Source organism: Cyphomyrmex costatus, unplaced genomic scaffold, assembly GCF_001594065.2.
Source record: "Cyphomyrmex costatus isolate MS0001 unplaced genomic scaffold, Ccosl1.0 scaffold302, whole genome shotgun sequence".
In the NCBI taxonomy this organism is placed as follows: domain Eukaryota; kingdom Metazoa; phylum Arthropoda; class Insecta; order Hymenoptera; family Formicidae; genus Cyphomyrmex; species Cyphomyrmex costatus.
The window spans coordinates 933,913-952,801 of record NW_017277148.1 but is presented as its reverse complement, the minus strand read 5'-3'; the positions used below and the strand labels follow the sequence as shown (position 1 = coordinate 952,801).

General features: G+C 32.9%; 3 protein-coding genes across 3 annotated transcripts; 2 read left to right on the top strand and 1 right to left on the bottom strand.

Moving 5' to 3' along the window:
- The first annotated feature begins 2,595 nt into the window (after positions 1-2,595).
- Positions 2,596-5,929, top strand: Arp8 (Actin-related protein 8). The gene is made up of 8 exons (XM_018542055.1): positions 2,596-2,668; positions 3,189-3,356; positions 3,425-3,922; positions 4,318-4,662; positions 4,741-4,887; positions 4,985-5,201; positions 5,274-5,402; positions 5,757-5,929. Exons 1-8 carry the CDS (start codon positions 2,633-2,635, stop codon positions 5,927-5,929), a joined length of 1,713 nt encoding a protein of 570 aa, XP_018397557.1. The 5' UTR covers positions 2,596-2,632.
- A 118-nt stretch (positions 5,930-6,047) lies between these two features.
- Positions 6,048-8,818, bottom strand: LOC108775633 (uncharacterized). The gene is made up of 5 exons (XM_018542056.1): positions 8,615-8,818; positions 8,066-8,433; positions 7,383-7,521; positions 6,273-6,329; positions 6,048-6,200 (listed from the first exon to the last, which is right to left on the bottom strand). The coding sequence occupies exons 2-5, from the start codon at positions 8,392-8,394 to the stop codon at positions 6,048-6,050; spliced, it is 678 nt and encodes a 225-aa protein (XP_018397558.1). The 5' UTR covers positions 8,395-8,433; positions 8,615-8,818.
- Positions 8,819-8,931: 113 nt separating this feature from the next.
- Positions 8,932-12,480, top strand: mRpS22 (mitochondrial ribosomal protein S22). Its single transcript, XM_018542019.1, has 3 exons — positions 8,932-9,127; positions 11,072-11,547; positions 12,001-12,480. Exons 1-3 carry the CDS (start codon positions 9,034-9,036, stop codon positions 12,478-12,480), a joined length of 1,050 nt encoding a protein of 349 aa, XP_018397521.1. The 5' UTR covers positions 8,932-9,033.
- The last annotated feature ends 6,409 nt before the right edge of the window (positions 12,481-18,889 follow it).

The window sequence follows — 18,889 nt, the reverse complement described above, 5'->3', positions numbered from 1 at the left end:
GTAAGTAAGATTTTATTATATGTATATTTTTATTATAACATTTATTTTCCGAGCATTTATATATACATAAATATATGTTTCAATTATTATAAATTATTTCATCATCTGAATGATATAGTCTTTATTATATTAATTTACAGAGAACATTACTGTGAATACTGCAAATGTATTTAAATCGTTTTGGTGGCAAGACTTTACTTTTTGGAGTATGTTCAGGAATTATACCCAGATAATTGCATGCACATTTTTTGCTATAGGGCTTGTTTTTTGTTTCTGCATTAGTTCAAACTAGAGTCCTATACTCTAATTCAGACCACAGTAACTGCATATGCAGTGATTCAGAATTTCAGACCGCGTTTATAGACAGTGCAGGAACAAAAAACAGACTATATACTAAATTAATTTTTAAAAATGGTGACAATTTTGTTGCGGCTGTTGAGAACTTTGTAAAGTCGAAACTTTCCGTATACCGGTGTTATTATTATAATAAATTTATATATATATCTAACAACTAGTATATAGCTCAATTTGTCTTGACCTGGGAGGTTTATTAAGTTTAATTTGAAAAATTTGTTTGAGCGGATATTAATTCAATTTAATTTGATTTAAATACATTTTCAGGAATTCACAGTAATGTCTCTGTGAATTAATATATTTATATTTAATATAAATATTCTGCTGAACGCAGCCAATGGTGGAAGTATGGAAGAAAAGAAACGCACCCCCCTAGCAGAGAGATTTTTAGCAATTTATTTCCATCAGAAGCACCGTATAAAGCATGATGGAAATACATAAGGTGAGTCATTGCGCATGGAGAAAAAGGAGGGGGATATGAAAAATTAATAGGCCTGTTCTTTTTGCCTGCACTGTCTGAACTGGTACATACAGTGCAATAAGTTGAAATGAAACAAACGTATATCTGTTTCACTTCAACTTATTGCACTCTGTGCACAAGTTCAGTAAAAAGAACAGGCCTAATAATTCATTTGCCCTCACTTTTTAAGCGCGAAATTCAAATACGTACCATTAATGATAAATAAAAACATCTTTCATTAAAATAACATAAATAGGTATGTATATGTGTAGGTACTACAATCAATACTAGAAATTAAAGGATAGGTAATTGCTAATCATGAGGATCCGGGCTAATGCTTCTCACTAGCGGCACCAACGTCCATTTAGGTTTCTCTCTGGCTGCGTCCGGTGTAAATCCAGCATAAGGCCTATCGCACATGAAATGCATAAGGACTGTGCATAAATATAACATAAGGCCGCTGGACCAATGAGCATCTTATGTTAATCAATATGGCGTCTTTATGCTGGATGCTCATTGGTCCAACGGCCTTATGTTATGCTTATGCACAGTTACGCATTTCATGTGCGATAGGCCTTAAGCGGGGAGCACAGACTTTTGCATAACGCATAAACCATATACATAAAGAATTTGATTGGTCCATTGACTCATGCATAAGAAAATAGACCAATGAAATTCCTTATGCACATGCTTTATGCGTTATGCAAAAGTCTGTGCTCCCCGCTTAAGAGCCCCAACACACACTTTTGCATAACGCATAAAGTATGTGTATAAGGAATTTCATTGGCCCATTTTTTTATGCATGAGTCAATGGACCAATCAAATTCTTTATGTATATGGTTTATGCGTTACGCAAAAGTCTGTGCTCCCCGCTTAAAAGTGAGCAATTCCCGCTCATATTTGAATTACTTCAACGTTATCATTAATGTTATAGTGTTATATATTTCGGCAATATAAATAAAAATTGTGTTAGAATAAATAAATATTATAATTTTTATATGCAAAACATTAAAATAATATATATGATAAAAAATTCCTTGCATTATTAATGTTTAATTAATTATAACAATTAATAAAATTAAATTAATGGAAAATAAATATATAAAACATAAATTTAAATATTCTCTGTTCATGTAACATTAATTATATAAATTTTTGCATTGTATAACAAAAACTTTTTATATTATATAACGTTATATCTCATAAATTAATTAAAAATACATTTTTGTATTATATAACATAAATATTTTATCGAATATTAATCCACATTCGAAATCTGTTTCTTTATTAAAAGAGGATTTTTTATACTTCAAAAAATCAAACACATTTCATTTGATATTCCAGGTTTAAATTATGAGCACTGAGGACTGAGCACTTCCAGAGAAATTAGGTTAAGTTTAAAGAAGAAGAGGATATGTATATCCTTTTCTCTCGTATGATTTTGCCCACTCGCCTTATGGGCGGCGTTATGGCTAGACTCTGTTGTTAGAGGGTCTTTAGGCGGTACGGCGGTAGTTGAATTATTTTCAACACATATAGAAGATATAACCTATTTCTCGCGAATGCTTAATAAGTCGACGATGTTTACTGAAAGAATATTTATATTTTGAATACACAATGCAAAATATCGCGTTAACACAAATTAATATGTAATATTTTCTGACAATTTTTTAAATATTGACAGGAAATAAAATATTGATAGGATACGAAAAAATATAAATATTGTGTCGACACTGATATCATTCAATTTTAAAGGATATCTTCATAGAAGAAAAATAAAAGTGAAGCAAGAAATTTTGATTATTATTGTTACATTGAATGTCAACAAAAATGCCAGTTTATCAAGAAACCGAAGTAATTGTTTCATATGTATTAATATAAATAAATTAATACACATACAAACACACACAACAAACAAATAAATCTATTCTGTATCCTTCAACTACACTTTACTTTCTTTCTTGCTTTCTCATAAAACTTAATTAAATATACATCTATTTTATTTTATAAACACAAGTATATATTAATTCACACTAATTCACGAACATATATTATTATTTTTTATATACTTATTTAACTCTCAAATTCCATCACTGTGCAATTGTAACTTTCACATTGGTACAAATTTGGCTTTTATATCTTTGAATGTTAATTTTGTTACAAAAATACACAGCAAAAATAGGTCAAAATATTTGTTTTCTATGTGAAATTTTATAATATAAGATAATTATATAAACCAACTATAAAAATATAAACAAGTGGTGAACTTGTCCTAATTATGTCCTATATCCAATTTTACTGCATGTACATTATTATTAATCTACACAATATTGTGTATATAATTTATTTTTATTCTATCTATAACATGTTTCAGCAAATCCAAGCGCAAACAATTATTGTTATTCATCCGGGCTCTATGTATCTTCGTATGGGCCGTGCTTCTGATTTGAAGCCCGTTACGTTATTACATGCTGTAGCAAGAAGACGTTTACCAAATGGAACAAGATACAAGGACAATCTCTTACCTCCAACTGTAACATTAGTAAGTACTAAAATAAATGTACAATAAAATCATGTTATCATATTTCTAGTTGTCATTGTCTTTGGCAGACAAAAGAACTAACACAGGCAATGGAAGAATCTCGACTGCAAGTGTCGCATACCCTTCAGTCTTGCTTACAGTCCGATGGAAGTCGAAGATATGCGACACCACCACAGCAGATAGCAGCTTTTAATCGTAGATCTAGTCCAGAATTCTCTTCGCCCAGCAACATGAAGTGGACAATGACTAATCATGATATAGTCATCGGCGATAATATCTTATCGTTAGATCCAGGAGAAGAATGCAATTTCAATATCCATTTTCCATACAGAAGAGGAGAGCTTAATATACATTCAGGTCCAGGTGGTAGCTTAACTGCTGTCATAGCAGACTTAAAAGCCATCTGGGAATATGTATTAACTGAGAAGCTAGATATTCCTCTCAGAGACTTAAAGCACTATCGTGCAGTGCTTGTTATACCTGATATTTATCATCGGCCATATCTAAAGGAATTAACAACACTATTATTGGATGAAATTGGTTTTGGACGCTGTATTCTATTGCAAGTTAGTTTATATCCATGATGCATTATATTCTCCTTGGTCCTATTACTCGTATCCGAGTGTGGTGACATTCTCTTGGTAGCTATTCTTGGTGGGTTACCGCTTCTTTCTAAGATACATATATCTACTGATATATGGGACCTACAATTTGTAACGCTGGATCTGAATAGCGCTGGTGATCATAGATCTCTTGATTACTAACCATTTTTGGCTCCTTATATGATAAATCACTTATAGATCGTAAGTTAATCACACCGAGCGGTGAGCTACTCGACGCCCTAATGCATTACATACTTTCTCGGAAAAATTCTTACCTTTTTTTACGAAAAATATTTTACTTATATAATAGTTTGAAATCCAAATGCTTTATTTTTCAAATATCTTTTTATTATTGATAGGATCACGTAGGCGCAATGTTTGGAGCAGGTTTGGGTTACGCGTGTATAGTAGATGTTGGAGCTCAGAAGATATCGGTATCCTGCGTGGAGGACGCAATTTCTCATAAAGATACACGAGTGCGTATGGATTACGGCGGGGCAGATGTTACGCAGACGTTTCTCTGGCTTTTACAAAAATCCGCATTTCCGTACAAATCATGCGATCCTACCAACAAGTTGGATGCACTACTCCTAGAGCAACTGAAGATAGATTTTTGTCATGTCGATTTAAATGTGTGTGGCTCACAGGAGAAAACGTTCGTTGTCAGAAAGCCAAAACAACAAACGGAAACATATACTATGCAGGTGCTGCTTTTTTAAAATTTATTCTTTAAAAAATGAAGAATTGTTATCTATGATATTGAACTTAGTACATTGTAACAGGTTGGCGATGAATGTTTAATAGCACCTTTGAGCCTATTTCAACCTGAACTATTCAGAATTACCGGAACGCATAATGTTCATGTTCAAAAACGATCATTAGGAGATCCAGAAGATCCTTATGATGAAAATTATTTAAGAGAAACAAGTGTAAGTGTTGCTTTTTGGTTGCTTTGTATTTCTCAAACCTATAATTGATATTTCATTTTAGCATATCCAAGTTTGATACGATTGCTTTCGATTTCAGAGACGTGGAATGAAAGAAACTCTGGATCATTCGTCAGAAATGCAAGAGGAGGCAGCGGCTGCACCTGCAGTTGTAGGCGATGATGAGGTTGTAGTTGACGCCAGTGATCCTGCACCTAGTTTGTTAAATCGTGATTTAGATGTTCCCCGAGATTTCGTAATCCCACAACAACTATTGGGTCTTGATCAAGCTATTTTGCAGAGTATCGAGCGATGTTGTGAGTATATTTATCAAATAAGTAGCCTGTAATTAAATAAAATACAGCTTGTTTAATATTTATGTATAATAGCCAATGAAGATCTCAAAAGAAAAATGTATAGTTGTGTACTAGTCGTTGGATCAGGTTTGAAGTTTAAGGGTATCGGTATGTGGCTTCGTAATCGAATATCTCTTCAAACTCCTTACATGTATAGGCCTGGTAAGTATTTACTTTTCAAAATTCGTATTAAATTAATTGCAATAAGATAAATTAAATCGTTATACGAGTAAATAAAGAAATGTCAATTACAGTCGAGGCTATATGTGAATTTTTTAAATACATTTTCTAATATTTCCAAAAAAAAGTTAGAATATCACATTTAATTGATCATCTAATAAGCATCTTAAAAGTACTGTAAAAAATTTATTGCAACTGGTATTTCTTAGCTTTAATTTCAAGATTTAGACACAATCGCATTTGGCATTGTTTTATTTATTAACTTATTCAATTAATTTTACTTTGCTTACGACAAATGCAACATGTTTTTTATATGCCTTGTGATTTTTCTTGTAGAACAACTAGATATTATAACACAGCCAAAAGATATGGATCCCGGTATGACAACATGGAAAGGAGCAGGGATTTTAAGCTGTTTGGAATCAGCTCACGAATTGTGGATTAGTCGAACCGAGTGGCATCGCTGGGGCGTTAGAATTTTGAGAGAAAGATCCCCTTTCTTATGGTAGAAAATATATTTTATATTATGTTACATCACTGTAGTAGCACGAGGTTGTAAAATATTTAAAATATTAGATAAAATATTTAAAATATTAAATAATTACCAGATAAAATATTAGATAATTATCATAATAATTCGATTATTCTAATTTTAGTCTTATTATTAGGATGGTATTGTATTATATCAGCTTCCAGTAGAATATTTACGTAACGTAATGCGACAGATGTGACATCTACATAAACATCATCTCCCCCTTTCACGTAAGCTGACGTTAGCATCTGTAATCGTAATTTCATGTATTCGCATAATTAACTTAATCAACTTTGTACAAAAAGATACACAGATCGTACCTCTAATAACCTGTTAAAGTCATCATTGTTCGGAAAAATTATGCCTACCACAGTTTTCTGCAAACAAAATTTGTTCTTACTAATACTTTGTTTCATGTTTTACTTCAGTATTGTCCAAGATTTGTAATTATGGCCATTAATTTGATGTTCATACTTACAGTCTCCAATAAGTGTGAACGCTAACACAAACAAGTCAATACTCAATACAAATCTTGGACAGTGCTATTTTACTTTGTAGAAATTACATGATTTTGTATTACAAAATTGTACACATGATAAATACTGAACTATAATACAATTGGAATAGGCACAACCTACTGATGTTCATGCGTGTGCGAGAGAGAAAGCATCAAACAGATTTCTAGCTTTGTTTTGTCAACCCTTATTAATTAAAAAGAAGATACAACTTTTACTTTTTCGCGATGTTCACAGATTGCTTTATTTTTTTAATATATTGTTCTTCATGCAAATGGAAAATTATAATAATGATGTTATAATATATTGAAGGAAAAATTGACACTTGAAATAAAGAATAAAATATTTTTACAGTTTGTTAATTCAACTCTAAATTAGTTTTTAAATGATTAAAGCATATATATACACACATACATATGTATATGCATGTATAGCTAACAGTGATTTCTTACAATGTGAATAAAAATTTTATTACAATAATTATTTCAATGTATCAATTATTTTTTGAGAGAGTGCAGCATTATTATAACTTTCGGTTTCTATGAAGAATATATAAGAAAATAAAATGATCTCTGAACATACGCAATTGTAAAAAAAATTGTACTTTTCTTTATGTGTTACATTACAATTTAAGACAAATATTGAAAGAATGAAAATAATGAAGCCATATATATATATATATATGTATGTATTATATATAATACACTTAATCTGTTTGCGAAAAAAATTTTTGACAAGATTGTATATAAAAACAAAAAGTTGTTGTGATGCTTTCTTTTTCGAGGATGTATCAATAGAAAAGCTGTGTATCTGGAGACACGGTAGTGTCTCGGCGCTAAGCCAAGCGCGTATAATATATGTGTATGTGTGTGTAGTTATATTACAAATCAATGATGATAAATCATGACTTTATACCAGATCTTTCTTTGCTCGGTGAAATAAATATTTTATTAAGTTATATTCCTTCTTGTATGTCTTCTTTGCAAAGGTTTCTGTAGCATCCTCCAGATAAACTTTCTGCATTTTACTCAGCCCGTCTTTTTTATTTCTTAAACTGCAAAAGCAATGAAACTGATGATGATAATGAAACTTATATATTACTTCTAATAACAAATTAAAAAGTCAATACAAACCAACACAAGTTATCAGTGTGCAATTATAATTTGTTCATGTAAAACATTAAACATAGACGTTTGTTTTCACATTTTGTTTCTGTACAATAAATGTCTTGTCTAATACTCTACACTATTTCATTAAACTGAGTAATTCAATGGAATCTGTATATTAATTACATTTCATTCATTAAATTTATCATTTTAATGAACAAGTTGTAATATCACTTTAGACATTACCATCACTGCTTTATTATTATGTTGCGCTTTTTATTAATATTTAATTTATATTTTTTTGTACTGAGAGGAGAAGACCCAAACAAAGGTCGAAACGTCTATGTTTAATGTTCTATATGAATAAATTATAATTGCACACTGATAACTTGTGTCGGCTCGTATTGGCTTTTTAATTTTGTTAATAGATTTAATCATTAGAGCCTTTGTTTGTTCGAATTTTTTTTATATATTACATGTTACTATACTTACTAAACAATATCCTCCTGGATGTCGGAAAGTTTTTCCTGCAGTTTATTGTAGAGCTTTTGCATGTCGTGAATCTCTGCCTCCAACTCAATTATCACTTCTGAACGTAAGTCAGATGTTCTCAAAATTGGATAATCTTCAGGTTCCACCTGTCGGATTTTCTTACACAAGCTCTCATGCAATTTATTCTGTTTGATTCTCACTTCTTCTGGTGTATTTACAGTAAAGACTTCATTGTTTGATATTTTGTCTATCAGATCTTCAATAGTGTCTTCTATTTTCCTCTGTCTCTCCACCAATGAATCAAAAGCATCCTCTAATGTATATTCCATACTTTGTTTTAAAATATATATTAAAATTCACGTTTAACGCTGCAAATAAAATTAAAAATGTTAATAGAGAAGCTTGTAATCAAAACTTTAATGGAATATTTGTTGAGTTTAGCATACACAATCACAGAAATTAAAAAATATATCGCAATCAAAGAATAACATTTGTAGTATAAATATAAATTCAATAATATAAATTCAGTAATAATATAAATTCACACACAATTATTTAGAAGCACCCATGATTCAACTTAGACCGATGTAGCATTGTCTCATTTTCGGTTTGAAATTTAGCGATCCAATAAAAATTGATAAAAAAGATATACCAATCTATGCATTTTTTCATAAACAAACAAATCTAACAGAAGGAAGTGTTGTTCTGCTCTATTAATAGAGATATTAATAGTAGATGTTTGCTGTTATTGAAACTACGAAACCAGTTACATTTATGATGACAGATGAACACGATTACAAAGCTTTTGTTTCCGTTTACCAGGTGGCGTATCGGTATATGAGCATCGCGAATTGGTCGAGTTTTGGAACGCATCTCTGGGAAAGTATGCTGGAGCATTAAAGCAATCAGCAGGTGGAGTAAAGTGGAGCAATGACAGTATTGTTATATATTGCTTATTAAAAATTATCATGCTTTCTCATCATATAAGTAAACTTTTGCGTCGTTCGTATTCACGTGTAATTTCGACCTGCCGTGGCTTTGCTTCGACGAACGTTGAAACAGGTATCTTTATTATTCTCTTATGAGACTGGTACAAGTTTTAGGTTATCTTTTTATTGTGCCACGAATAACAAAGTTGATGAAAACTGATATTTCTGTATCTGTAATTAAAATTGTGATGTAGGGTTCAAATTTTTAACATCTTTTAAATAATGATTTACAAGAATCTTTTTTTACATTTTCGCATGATAGCCGTAAATACATATTTGCGTCTATTCTATGAACGTTATGACAGAGTATTGCCAAACTGCTGTCACATGTTCGGTGTTTTATAAGGACTATATTATAAATAGCACGCAAATCTGCGTAACTGTATTTATTTAAATTAAAAAGGTCCGATTTTTGGAACACAGTCCGATTTAGGACATTCTCCCCCAGCATCCGAGAATGGATTAAAATGGATTGGATTTTGTCTATTCGAATTCGTATTTTAAACAGCGAAAACTTTTTTTTTTATTCAATTGAATTCAATTGGATTCAATTAGATTCAGTTAGATACAACTGGATTGAAAAACTGCGTTTCCTATTCAAAATTATGAATTGAACAGTATTCACTATGATCATAAACGCACTGAAAAAGCTAATATTATTTTATGATAGAAAAGTATACAGATATGCTCCATGCAATTCCTATAAATGAATAAAAACGTATTCGAATTGAAAAGGATTCATTTTAACATTCATGAATCCATATTTCTGAAAATTTGAAGCTATTTTAATCCATTTCAATCCATTCTCAGATACTGGGGCGGTAATTGATTTTGAGGTATCAATATATCTCTATTCTATGTATTTCTTCGAACCCGATTTCAAGAACATTTTTGAATAAAACTATTTTGAAGAACAAATGGTGGCCCCACAGGATGCGCTGGCACGGTAAATCCAAGCGGCTGGACGAATGCTGATATTTTTCTTGATTTTCTGAAACATTTTCAGAAATTTACGCGTGTTTCCATCGAAAACCCACTTTTATTATTGCTTGACAATCACGAGTCGCATAAGTCGTTCGCAGGGTTGAAGTTTTGCAAAACCAATGGAATTCATATTCTATTTTTTCCTCCACATCAGCTACAACCGCTTGATGTCAGCATCTTTGGTCCTTTTAAAAAAGTACTCAATGATCAATGTGATAATTGGATGCAAATGATGGATGCAATTCCTAGCAAATCACTAACAATTTATGACGTGCCGTAAATTACAGCTCGAGCGCTTGGGCTTAGTACCACCGAGAAAGACATAAAATCGGGCTTTCAAGCAACAGGCATTTAGCCATTGAATCCTGACAGTTTTCTAGAAATTGATTTCCTGCCCAGTTCGGTAACTGATCGACCAATCGAACATAATGAGAACATAAAAAAAATTTGAACGAAACACTGCAATCCATTTGTCCAATCCATTTGTCCGAAAGCACTTCCACGTAAAAATACTGGTCGGGGCCGAAAACCGGGAAAAACTATTTTAACTGATGATGCTGTGATTGAAACTATTACTTTAGAGAAAACAACAAAACAAATGCATCAAAGAAAAATAACGCAAACGAGAACAAAAAATACTGAAAAGACGAGTAAACCAGCTAATTCATCGAAGAAAGAAGATTCACCACAATCTGGTTGTAGTACTGGTAATCGACCGACCAGATCTAGTCTAAGGAACATTAAATCAATAAAATATCATGTGTCATCAGACTCAGATTGATGGAATTTTTTATTGATTTTAATTCTAATAATAAAATACTATAAATTGTAAGTTTATATTATCTTTTCTGAATAAAATTTTTATCTTTGAGTCTCAAATTGTCCGTTTTTATTGAAGTCCTGCACATAAACGTTCCTTAGTATTAATATAATATAATGTCTGTTATGTCCATTATTAATGTAGAGTGTATTAAGTCTTACAAATTAATGTCTTTCAAATTAATTAAGACAGATTTATTGATCTTGTTTACAGACTCATTGGAAAGAGATCCAGCATCATTCTTTTTTAATAAAGAAATTCAGCAATATCTTCAACGATTGACGACATTAGACTATAGTAAAGTCTTTCGGACTCGCAAAGATGGACATAAACAAACACCGCCACAATTTAAATTCCTAACAGACGAAGAGCTTGAAGAAGCTAAGAAAGCGGCGGAATATAAAGCAAAGAGATATTTGCAAATGCCACCAATGGTAAAACAAAGATTGGAACCGTCTGCGACGTTATGTGAAGATCCTGCACTACAGAGTCACGATACTGTTAAATATGTGTTCACTGATATCTCATTTGGTCTTAAGGATAGACAAAGATCAGTAGTAGTTAGAGATCCGGATGGCACGTTGAGACACGCCTCTTGGGAAGAACGAGATAGAATAATACAAACCTTTTTACCAAAACCAAAAAGGGAGCTACAAAAACCAAAGATGTTTGAAGGTGAATACTTAAAGGTATGTACATTGCTCTTAATCTATATCTAGTTTGCTGATATTTATGCATAGATTTATAAAATATACCGAAAATTATCTTCTTTTAGAGAGAGAGAAGTTAAATTATATTTATTTCTATATATTTATATACATATATATATTACTAATTTGTAGTTTGTCGTAGCTATGAACATCGCTTATTATATTTTGGCATAATTTATTTCCATACATGTTTGTTTATTAATAAAACAAAAGGAATTTTCGGTATATTTTACAAGTCAATTCTGTTAATTATAAGTGTTGTTTCATTCAAATATATTTCCATATTAATATATTTTACAAGAATTTGTGTATTTTTTTTATTTCTGAAGTAGTAGTGATGAGTGGACAAAAACCTTAAAAGTAGGAAAGATAAAGAGGAATGAAAAATGCTCGCATGAAGTAAATGCTCATGTATTGCTATATTTTTTACAGGATTTGTTAAATCGCAAGGAATATGAGTTTATACTGGATCGTGCGTGTGTGCAATTTGAGCCGGACAATCCGGATTACCAAGCGGTCACCCGAGAAGTCTATGAACACATAAATGCCGAGAAACATTTCGATATCTTGAGGTCTACTCGTCACTTTGGGCCGATGGTGTTTCACCTAGTGTGGACGAGTAATATCGATAACTTGTTGTACGAGATGATCGAGACCAATCGGATCGAGGATGCTGCGCTGCTGATACGTCTATATCACATGATTCATCCTACAACCAAGTCAGCAGTTGAACAGTGCGAGCACGCGGACGATGTGAACTTCGTTATGCATTACGTGCGTCTCGAATCACTTAAAAGTGATAAGATCGAAAAGCTTTTGCAATCGTACAAAGAATTGCAACGGGAACGTCAAATTGTAGCAGAGGGTATTAAACAGGCACACGGTATTTCTTCGGAAACGGATAAAACATAAGTATAGATAAATAAATATCTTGTATTCTCTTTCTCGTTAATATAATTAGTAATTATTCTTCCATTTTTTGATCCATTATCCTGAGTGTAATAATCGACAGTGAAAAACTTGATTATGTTAAATATTTTGATGATTTTCTAAAGAAAAGCTACTTACCTAGATAAAAATTTTTCTCTTAAAATTATCGTTGAGAGATTAGAAAGGTGAATTAAGTTGATAAAACAGGTCAATTGTGACGAGCGTTTAACTCTTTAAAAACCAGAGCTTCCTAATAAAAGGTCTGTTTACGTTTGTCCACAAATTTTTATATTTAAAACGAGATAAATATATATTCGGAATTAAAAATTTTTTAATGTAAAAGGTTTAAGCAGCGTGAACAAACGTAAAATAACTTAGAAAATTTTGTTTTCTACAGATCTTTAAAATTCAAAAAATCTGATGGTAAGATTCGGTTTTAGGAAGGTTGATATCTCTGAGTGTGAACATAGTCTGAAAATAGAAAATTTTAAAAGGATTAAGATCTTACATCGTGAATGACTGCCTCAATAACGATAAGGCTGCGCACAATCAAGGAATAGAAACAGGAACAGAATAAGAATTTCAACTAATAAAAAATGATGCATTACACAAACACACAATGCAAAACGCTTAAAAACCTGGCCAAAAGTCGAAAAATGAGTGAATTTTCTTGGAGACGTGTATGCAGGGGTTTTTAAGGTCGCTGAATTCAAATTTGACATTAAAATTTTGAAATTCAAAATGGCTGATTCAAAGTGACGGACTTATTCTTTAATTTACTTGAAAATGTTTATGCAGGGGTTTTTGAGGTCGCTGAATTCAAATTTGGCATTAAAAATTTATAAAATTCATAACAATTTATTTATTTAGTACACACAAATGTAATTATATAAATTTTCTTCCGTTTACTGTAATTTAAGTTTTATAAAACTGTCGTCATCAAAACTATTGGCATCTAAATTTTCGTTGAGATCATTTTTACTCTACAGTGACCTTTAAGGAGATCCTAAAGTTATCTGTATTACCGACTAAACCATATAATTTTTGTATCGTAAATACTTTTTTGTCATTCACAGATTCGAAAATCCTTTTACAGGATTACAGTATACGCATTAATACATATCTGATAGGAATCTATGCTGAAAACGATAAAAAATTTCAAAATTGAATTCACCATTTTTTAGTCCAATATGGCGCTCCAGTCCATCAGAGTCACGTCGTAACAACATTTATTTTCATATAAAAGCTGTGCGATCAGTACTTAAGAAATAGTAGTCCACAGACACGTAGTTTGAGTGAAGAAACAGCGTTGAGTGCTTAGAATTAGACTTAGACATTTTATCGCGACGAATTTACGATACGAAAATTGACAGATAATGCGACTGCGTGTATCATTGTTGCGTGAGATATTAATATGATAATATGTAAAAGATATGTCGAGATGTGTTGTAAACTTAGAGCATATGCTCTAAGGTTGTAAAACAGCGATATCTGGCAATTTCGTTAGAGCGTCAGCTTTGCTTTAGGATCCCTTTAAGCGTCAAATCAATAAAGATCATAGTCACTATATATGTTCTGTATCACTAACTTTCTTTTCAGCACTAACAGCGTGCATTTAGGTACAGAAAGTAAAAGTTGCAATGATAAAGGGTTATCTTTTCTTTGGGTTCCAGTTTCTGCAAACTCGTAATGAGCGGATCCGAAGATGCTATAGGAGCTGGTGAAAGACATTTGCCGTGCTCTTCTTGCGCGAACATTTTTGGGAAAAGTTTTCGCAATATCGTTTTATAAATTTGTTTCGGGCTTCCTGAGCATCTTCAGATTATAGTTGTCCGATTGATAATGTGACCGACTCAGTAATAGCATATCCGTGAATAAGAACCACGTGAATTAACGTAGGCATGAGATACCATAGATACAATTCAACGTACCGCTTCGCAATGTCTAAGCAATGTAATCGAAACTTCTTTACATCTACAGCGAACCCACTCGATATTTACTTGTAAAATTACTTTACATTTTGCTATTAATTCCTCGTTCACCTTAAGAATTTCCGCAGTCAGCTGAACATTTTCGAAAAACCACCGAGTAATCTTTCCGTCGTTGGTCGTTCCGGGGTTCCGGCTCCTGCTTTAGGAACCTCGATATGTAAATCAATAGTTTTCTTAAATTTGTTCTGAATTTCTTGCTTACGATCTGCTACTTTTTTCTTCTTTTTCTTTCACGGAACGCGCTTGCCACTTTCCTTTTTGCCTTATCGCGTTTATAAGTAAGGTATAAGAACCACTCCATAAATCTAATCCATACATGTAATGACGTTATCTCAAATTGAAGATTGCAACCATTTACTTCTTTTTCTAAAACTAAATTTATGTTATTGAAATCCTTTGATTTAGTTCCGCACTGAATATATATAGGTATAACACCGCGCGCGTTGAGCAGATTTAGATTTCGTGTCTGTTATTGCATTTCTCACTTTTCTATTTATCATTGTGAAAGCCATTTCATATCTTATTTCAATATTTCTATCGTCAAAAACACTGGAAAATGGAACAAGAGATGCAATTTGGGTTTCTATATACTTTTTTTCTTCGTTGCTGGATTGTATGTTTTCCTTGAGAAATTGTAGTCCTATATCGATCTACAAAAACGCGAAGACGAAGGTCTAGGATTTTGTCATATATTTATATTCTGTTTTAATTCATCGTCCATGACTTCCATGACTAAAAGTTGCAAAGGAACTGTAAAAAAATATGGGCGTCCGAGCTGTCCTCATCGCTAAACTTTTGTTTGTACTCTTAATCCGAAAAACCGTCACACTCCCATTTCAAAATTAAGATGAGGTTTTCAGTAAGTCTCGCAACACTGACTAACACACCAAAAAGCAGATATATAGAATAGCTACCTGTTCTTTTGGGATTACATACACTAATACTCTCTCTACGAAATTTTGAAGTACTCAACCCACAATTCAAATATGAAAGATAAATTATGATTGACTCGTATGATTTATTAAAATCAACAGAAAGTGTAAAGCCATTCGAGTCTTTAACTTCTTTCTAACATCTTTCCAGGCGTCTAAGGTAGGCTCCCACTACATTACCTTACTGATGAGTCCAGTAGTGGAAGCCGGGACGAAACGCCAACTCGTGATATTCTTCACAATCTCAGCTTCTCTGAGTTTAAATTATTAATTTAATATTAAATTTTAATATATGTCTTTCAACATATTATTAAGATCTAATATGATGCTATAGGCATCAAAAATTGGTTAAATTGATTCTCAATTTAACTAAGTGATATTACTGTGGTAGTGAATATGCGTCAAGGCTGAAAATCTATCAGCGTCGCGGGGGGGGACTACATACACAGTATATAAAATTCACATAATAAAATAAACATTAACATCCAGTTTTCAAGCCACAATTCAAACTTTCATTTTTTGACTTTTGGCCAGGTTTTTAAGCGTTTTGCACCAAAAAATGGAACACACAATTTTTGATACGTTGACATTCTTATTTTCTGTTTCTGTTCTTATTCTTTGTTTCTATTCCTTGATTGTGCTCAGTCCCTTAAGGTTTCACACATAAAACTCCGTAAGGACGTAAGCGTAAGGAAATCGACCAATCCCAATCGTCTATTCAATCCCAGAAGAGGTGAATATACGATTGGGATTGGTCGATTTCCTTACGTTTTATGTCTTTATGGAGTTTTTTTTATATGTGAAGGCCTTTATCGTTATTAAGGCGGTCGTATTGATTACAACTTAAGATCCGAATTATAGTAATATACATATATGCAGGAGATTTTAGTGTTACAGGATTAATAATCAGAATTAAAAAGTTTAAAAGTCGGTTTGAAAATCAGTAATAACTGTTTATATTTTACATAGCATTGATGAGCTCCAAATAAAGCAAAACTGGAAGCTCGATATCCACAATTAAAAACTCTCCAAAACCGAATTATATGTTGAAATATTTTTTTGAAATTCTGTCCGCCATATTGAATCCACTATTCTGAATTTTCTATTTTTGACTTCAGATTCGAATAAAGCATCAAATTACCCTATAAGCCAAGTTTTATAAAACTTGAACAAGCAGTTTATTAAGTAAAAGGGGATGACCCCAAACGGGATCGCCGGTCCACAAAGGATTAATCAGGCAATCCAGAATCGGAGACCATTTGTCCATATTCTGTTCAATAATTGCCAATTCTGATCTTCGTCAGGAAAGTGGATTCTTCTCCGAGAGCAATCCGCTGCGCTTCATTTTATAGGACACCCTATAGAATAAGAGTGAGACTGTGCTGCAGTATGTAATGATTTGCTTTATTCGTTGTTCGTAAGGTTGAATTAATCAATTGGATAACAGACACACGGTGGTCGTCAGGGCAATTCGATGATTATTACTCGATTATTTTATTACGTACGGTAGTACTTACAAACATTTACAAATGTAACAAGTCAATTCGATTTGGCGTACAGGATTCGTCAGAAAACATTACACTAATGATCTTTCGCTAATTCGCGTTATGAAGGAGAAAACTGAGGAGGGAAAGAAAAAACGCAAAATCGGACAGCGCGCATCTGTCCTGTGAAACGCTTTGTCTTCGTTTCGATTGGGGTGGAGAAGGAAGGTAGGGATCAATGAGAATAGAGAAATGGGGAGATCGATTGATATCTAGCGATTAAACGTATCCGATAACGAATATAACGGCTCTACCGATACTCGGGGTATCATTGCGAACGAAAATGCACCATTCAAAGTAGCTTTATACAAATGTAACGTTACGGTTGTGGTGCCACGCTGTAAGTACTTACAATCATGGAACGATATCACAAACCTGATCATTTGCGTGAAAAAAAAAAGAAGAGAATGGAACAGAAAAAAGAACGAGATATTTTCGTTTTTTTTTTTAATTTCCCTTTTTTCGCTTCTATCTTCATCCTCGCGCTGGAGGACTATCTCGCTTCGTTATAATACTTGATAAGCACTCGCAAATCGTAATGTTTGTTTATCAATCATTATCATTCGCCTTATCCATAGTATACTCTTACTGTGTAAGTAATTATTATTTCCCTATAAAGACGTGCTCCGGATTGCGTGTACATGTGTGTGTGTGTGTGTGTGTGTATTTTGCGTATGTGTGTGTGTTCGAATGTGTGACAGTAAAAAATAAATAAAGTATGCCTTTTCGCCGCGCGTTTCAACCCCCGGACGCGATCAATCGTGTTACTCTGCGATAAGCAGTGCAGTCGCTTTCTTTTCAACTGCGAGATAAATATCAATCGATCACGACACAATGGAGGTTCACGTCACTTATTACACTAATATTATTACCAACAAATCATAAGATTAACGAAGATTTCCGATTTCGAGATGCGCTAACACTAATGTCCACTCTCTTTTTCAGCGAATATTAGCAAAAGGCGCGAACACATGTACTAACTATATCGACGCGACTATCAGTTCGCGATCTTGCGTAGAGACAACGTCGCAACGCAATATCCATTCCTAATGATCCTAATATTTCTAATATAACAATTTTCAATAATTTCCTAATTCTTATTTAACTACCAACTAGGTAACTTAACGAAAGAAATATTTAATCTACGAATTAGAAAACAGTTAAATATAGAACACCGATTCTCATTGATTTTGCCATTTAGCAATTAATAATTAGAAAAATTTTTTATTCCACAATTTTTCGATAATCCCGTTCGCTTCGAAGAAGATACGATTTGTTGGACGCTAAAGAATCCAATAAAACGCGCGATTTTTAGGCGACCTCGGCCAGAAAGAATCGTCCGTTCGTCGAAGTAAAGTCCCCAAACGCATCCGAGGGTTGAATACGAAAGCCTCGTCGAACCGGTCCACCGATGCAGACCGGATTAACGTAAAGTATGGAAGCGTACAAAATAAATAAATACGTACGTACGCGAATGTGTCAGCTGTTAGGCCCTTCTCGAAGCAAGATATGCGACTGCATCGAACGCCAGTGGTCCAAACAACGCAAATAGAATTCAAGGGATCTCTGAGAGGAGAGCACTTTTAAATACCTCACTTTGAATCTCGGAAGGATGTATATAAATATATTGCGTTGTCCAGAAGGCGCAACGATGAGTTTGTGCGGTATAAGCTGCGATAAAATAGCGTAAAACCGGCGATCGCACTCGAACGACGATCAAGGTGACGCCTGAAATTTTCGCGGCGAATTGTCAGACTCTAATTGTACTTGTGTGCAAACTTCTTAATTAATGGGCCATTTCTTCTTCGGTCCAATCGCGTTAAAAACTTCATTGTCAGCGAATATTAGTATGGCAATTATTAGTATTCCTCACAGAAATTTACTGCTGGAAGGAACTAATTAATTACTATTTTTTAGTAGATAT

Coding starts and splice junctions, on each gene's coding strand:
- mRpS22 (XM_018542019.1), top strand. CDS start 9,034: ATGCTTTCTCATCATATAAGTAAACTTTTGCGTCGTTCGTATTCACGT. Junction 9,128..11,071: donor TTCGACGAACGTTGAAACAG/GTATCTTTATTA, acceptor TCTTGTTTACAG/ACTCATTGGAAAGAGATCCA. Junction 11,548..12,000: donor TTGAAGGTGAATACTTAAAG/GTATGTACATTG, acceptor TATTTTTTACAG/GATTTGTTAAATCGCAAGGA.
- LOC108775633 (XM_018542056.1), bottom strand. CDS start 8,394: ATGGAATATACATTAGAGGATGCTTTTGATTCATTGGTGGAGAGACAG. Junction 7,522..8,065: donor ATCCAGGAGGATATTGTTTA/GTAAGTATAGTA, acceptor TTGCTTTTGCAG/TTTAAGAAATAAAAAAGACG. Junction 6,330..7,382: donor ACCGAGCAAAGAAAGATCTG/GTATAAAGTCAT, acceptor TTTTGTTTGCAG/AAAACTGTGGTAGGCATAAT.
- Arp8 (XM_018542055.1), top strand. CDS start 2,633: ATGTCAACAAAAATGCCAGTTTATCAAGAAACCGAA. Junction 3,357..3,424: donor TACCTCCAACTGTAACATTA/GTAAGTACTAAA, acceptor TGTCTTTGGCAG/ACAAAAGAACTAACACAGGC. Junction 3,923..4,317: donor GACGCTGTATTCTATTGCAA/GTTAGTTTATAT, acceptor TATTATTGATAG/GATCACGTAGGCGCAATGTT.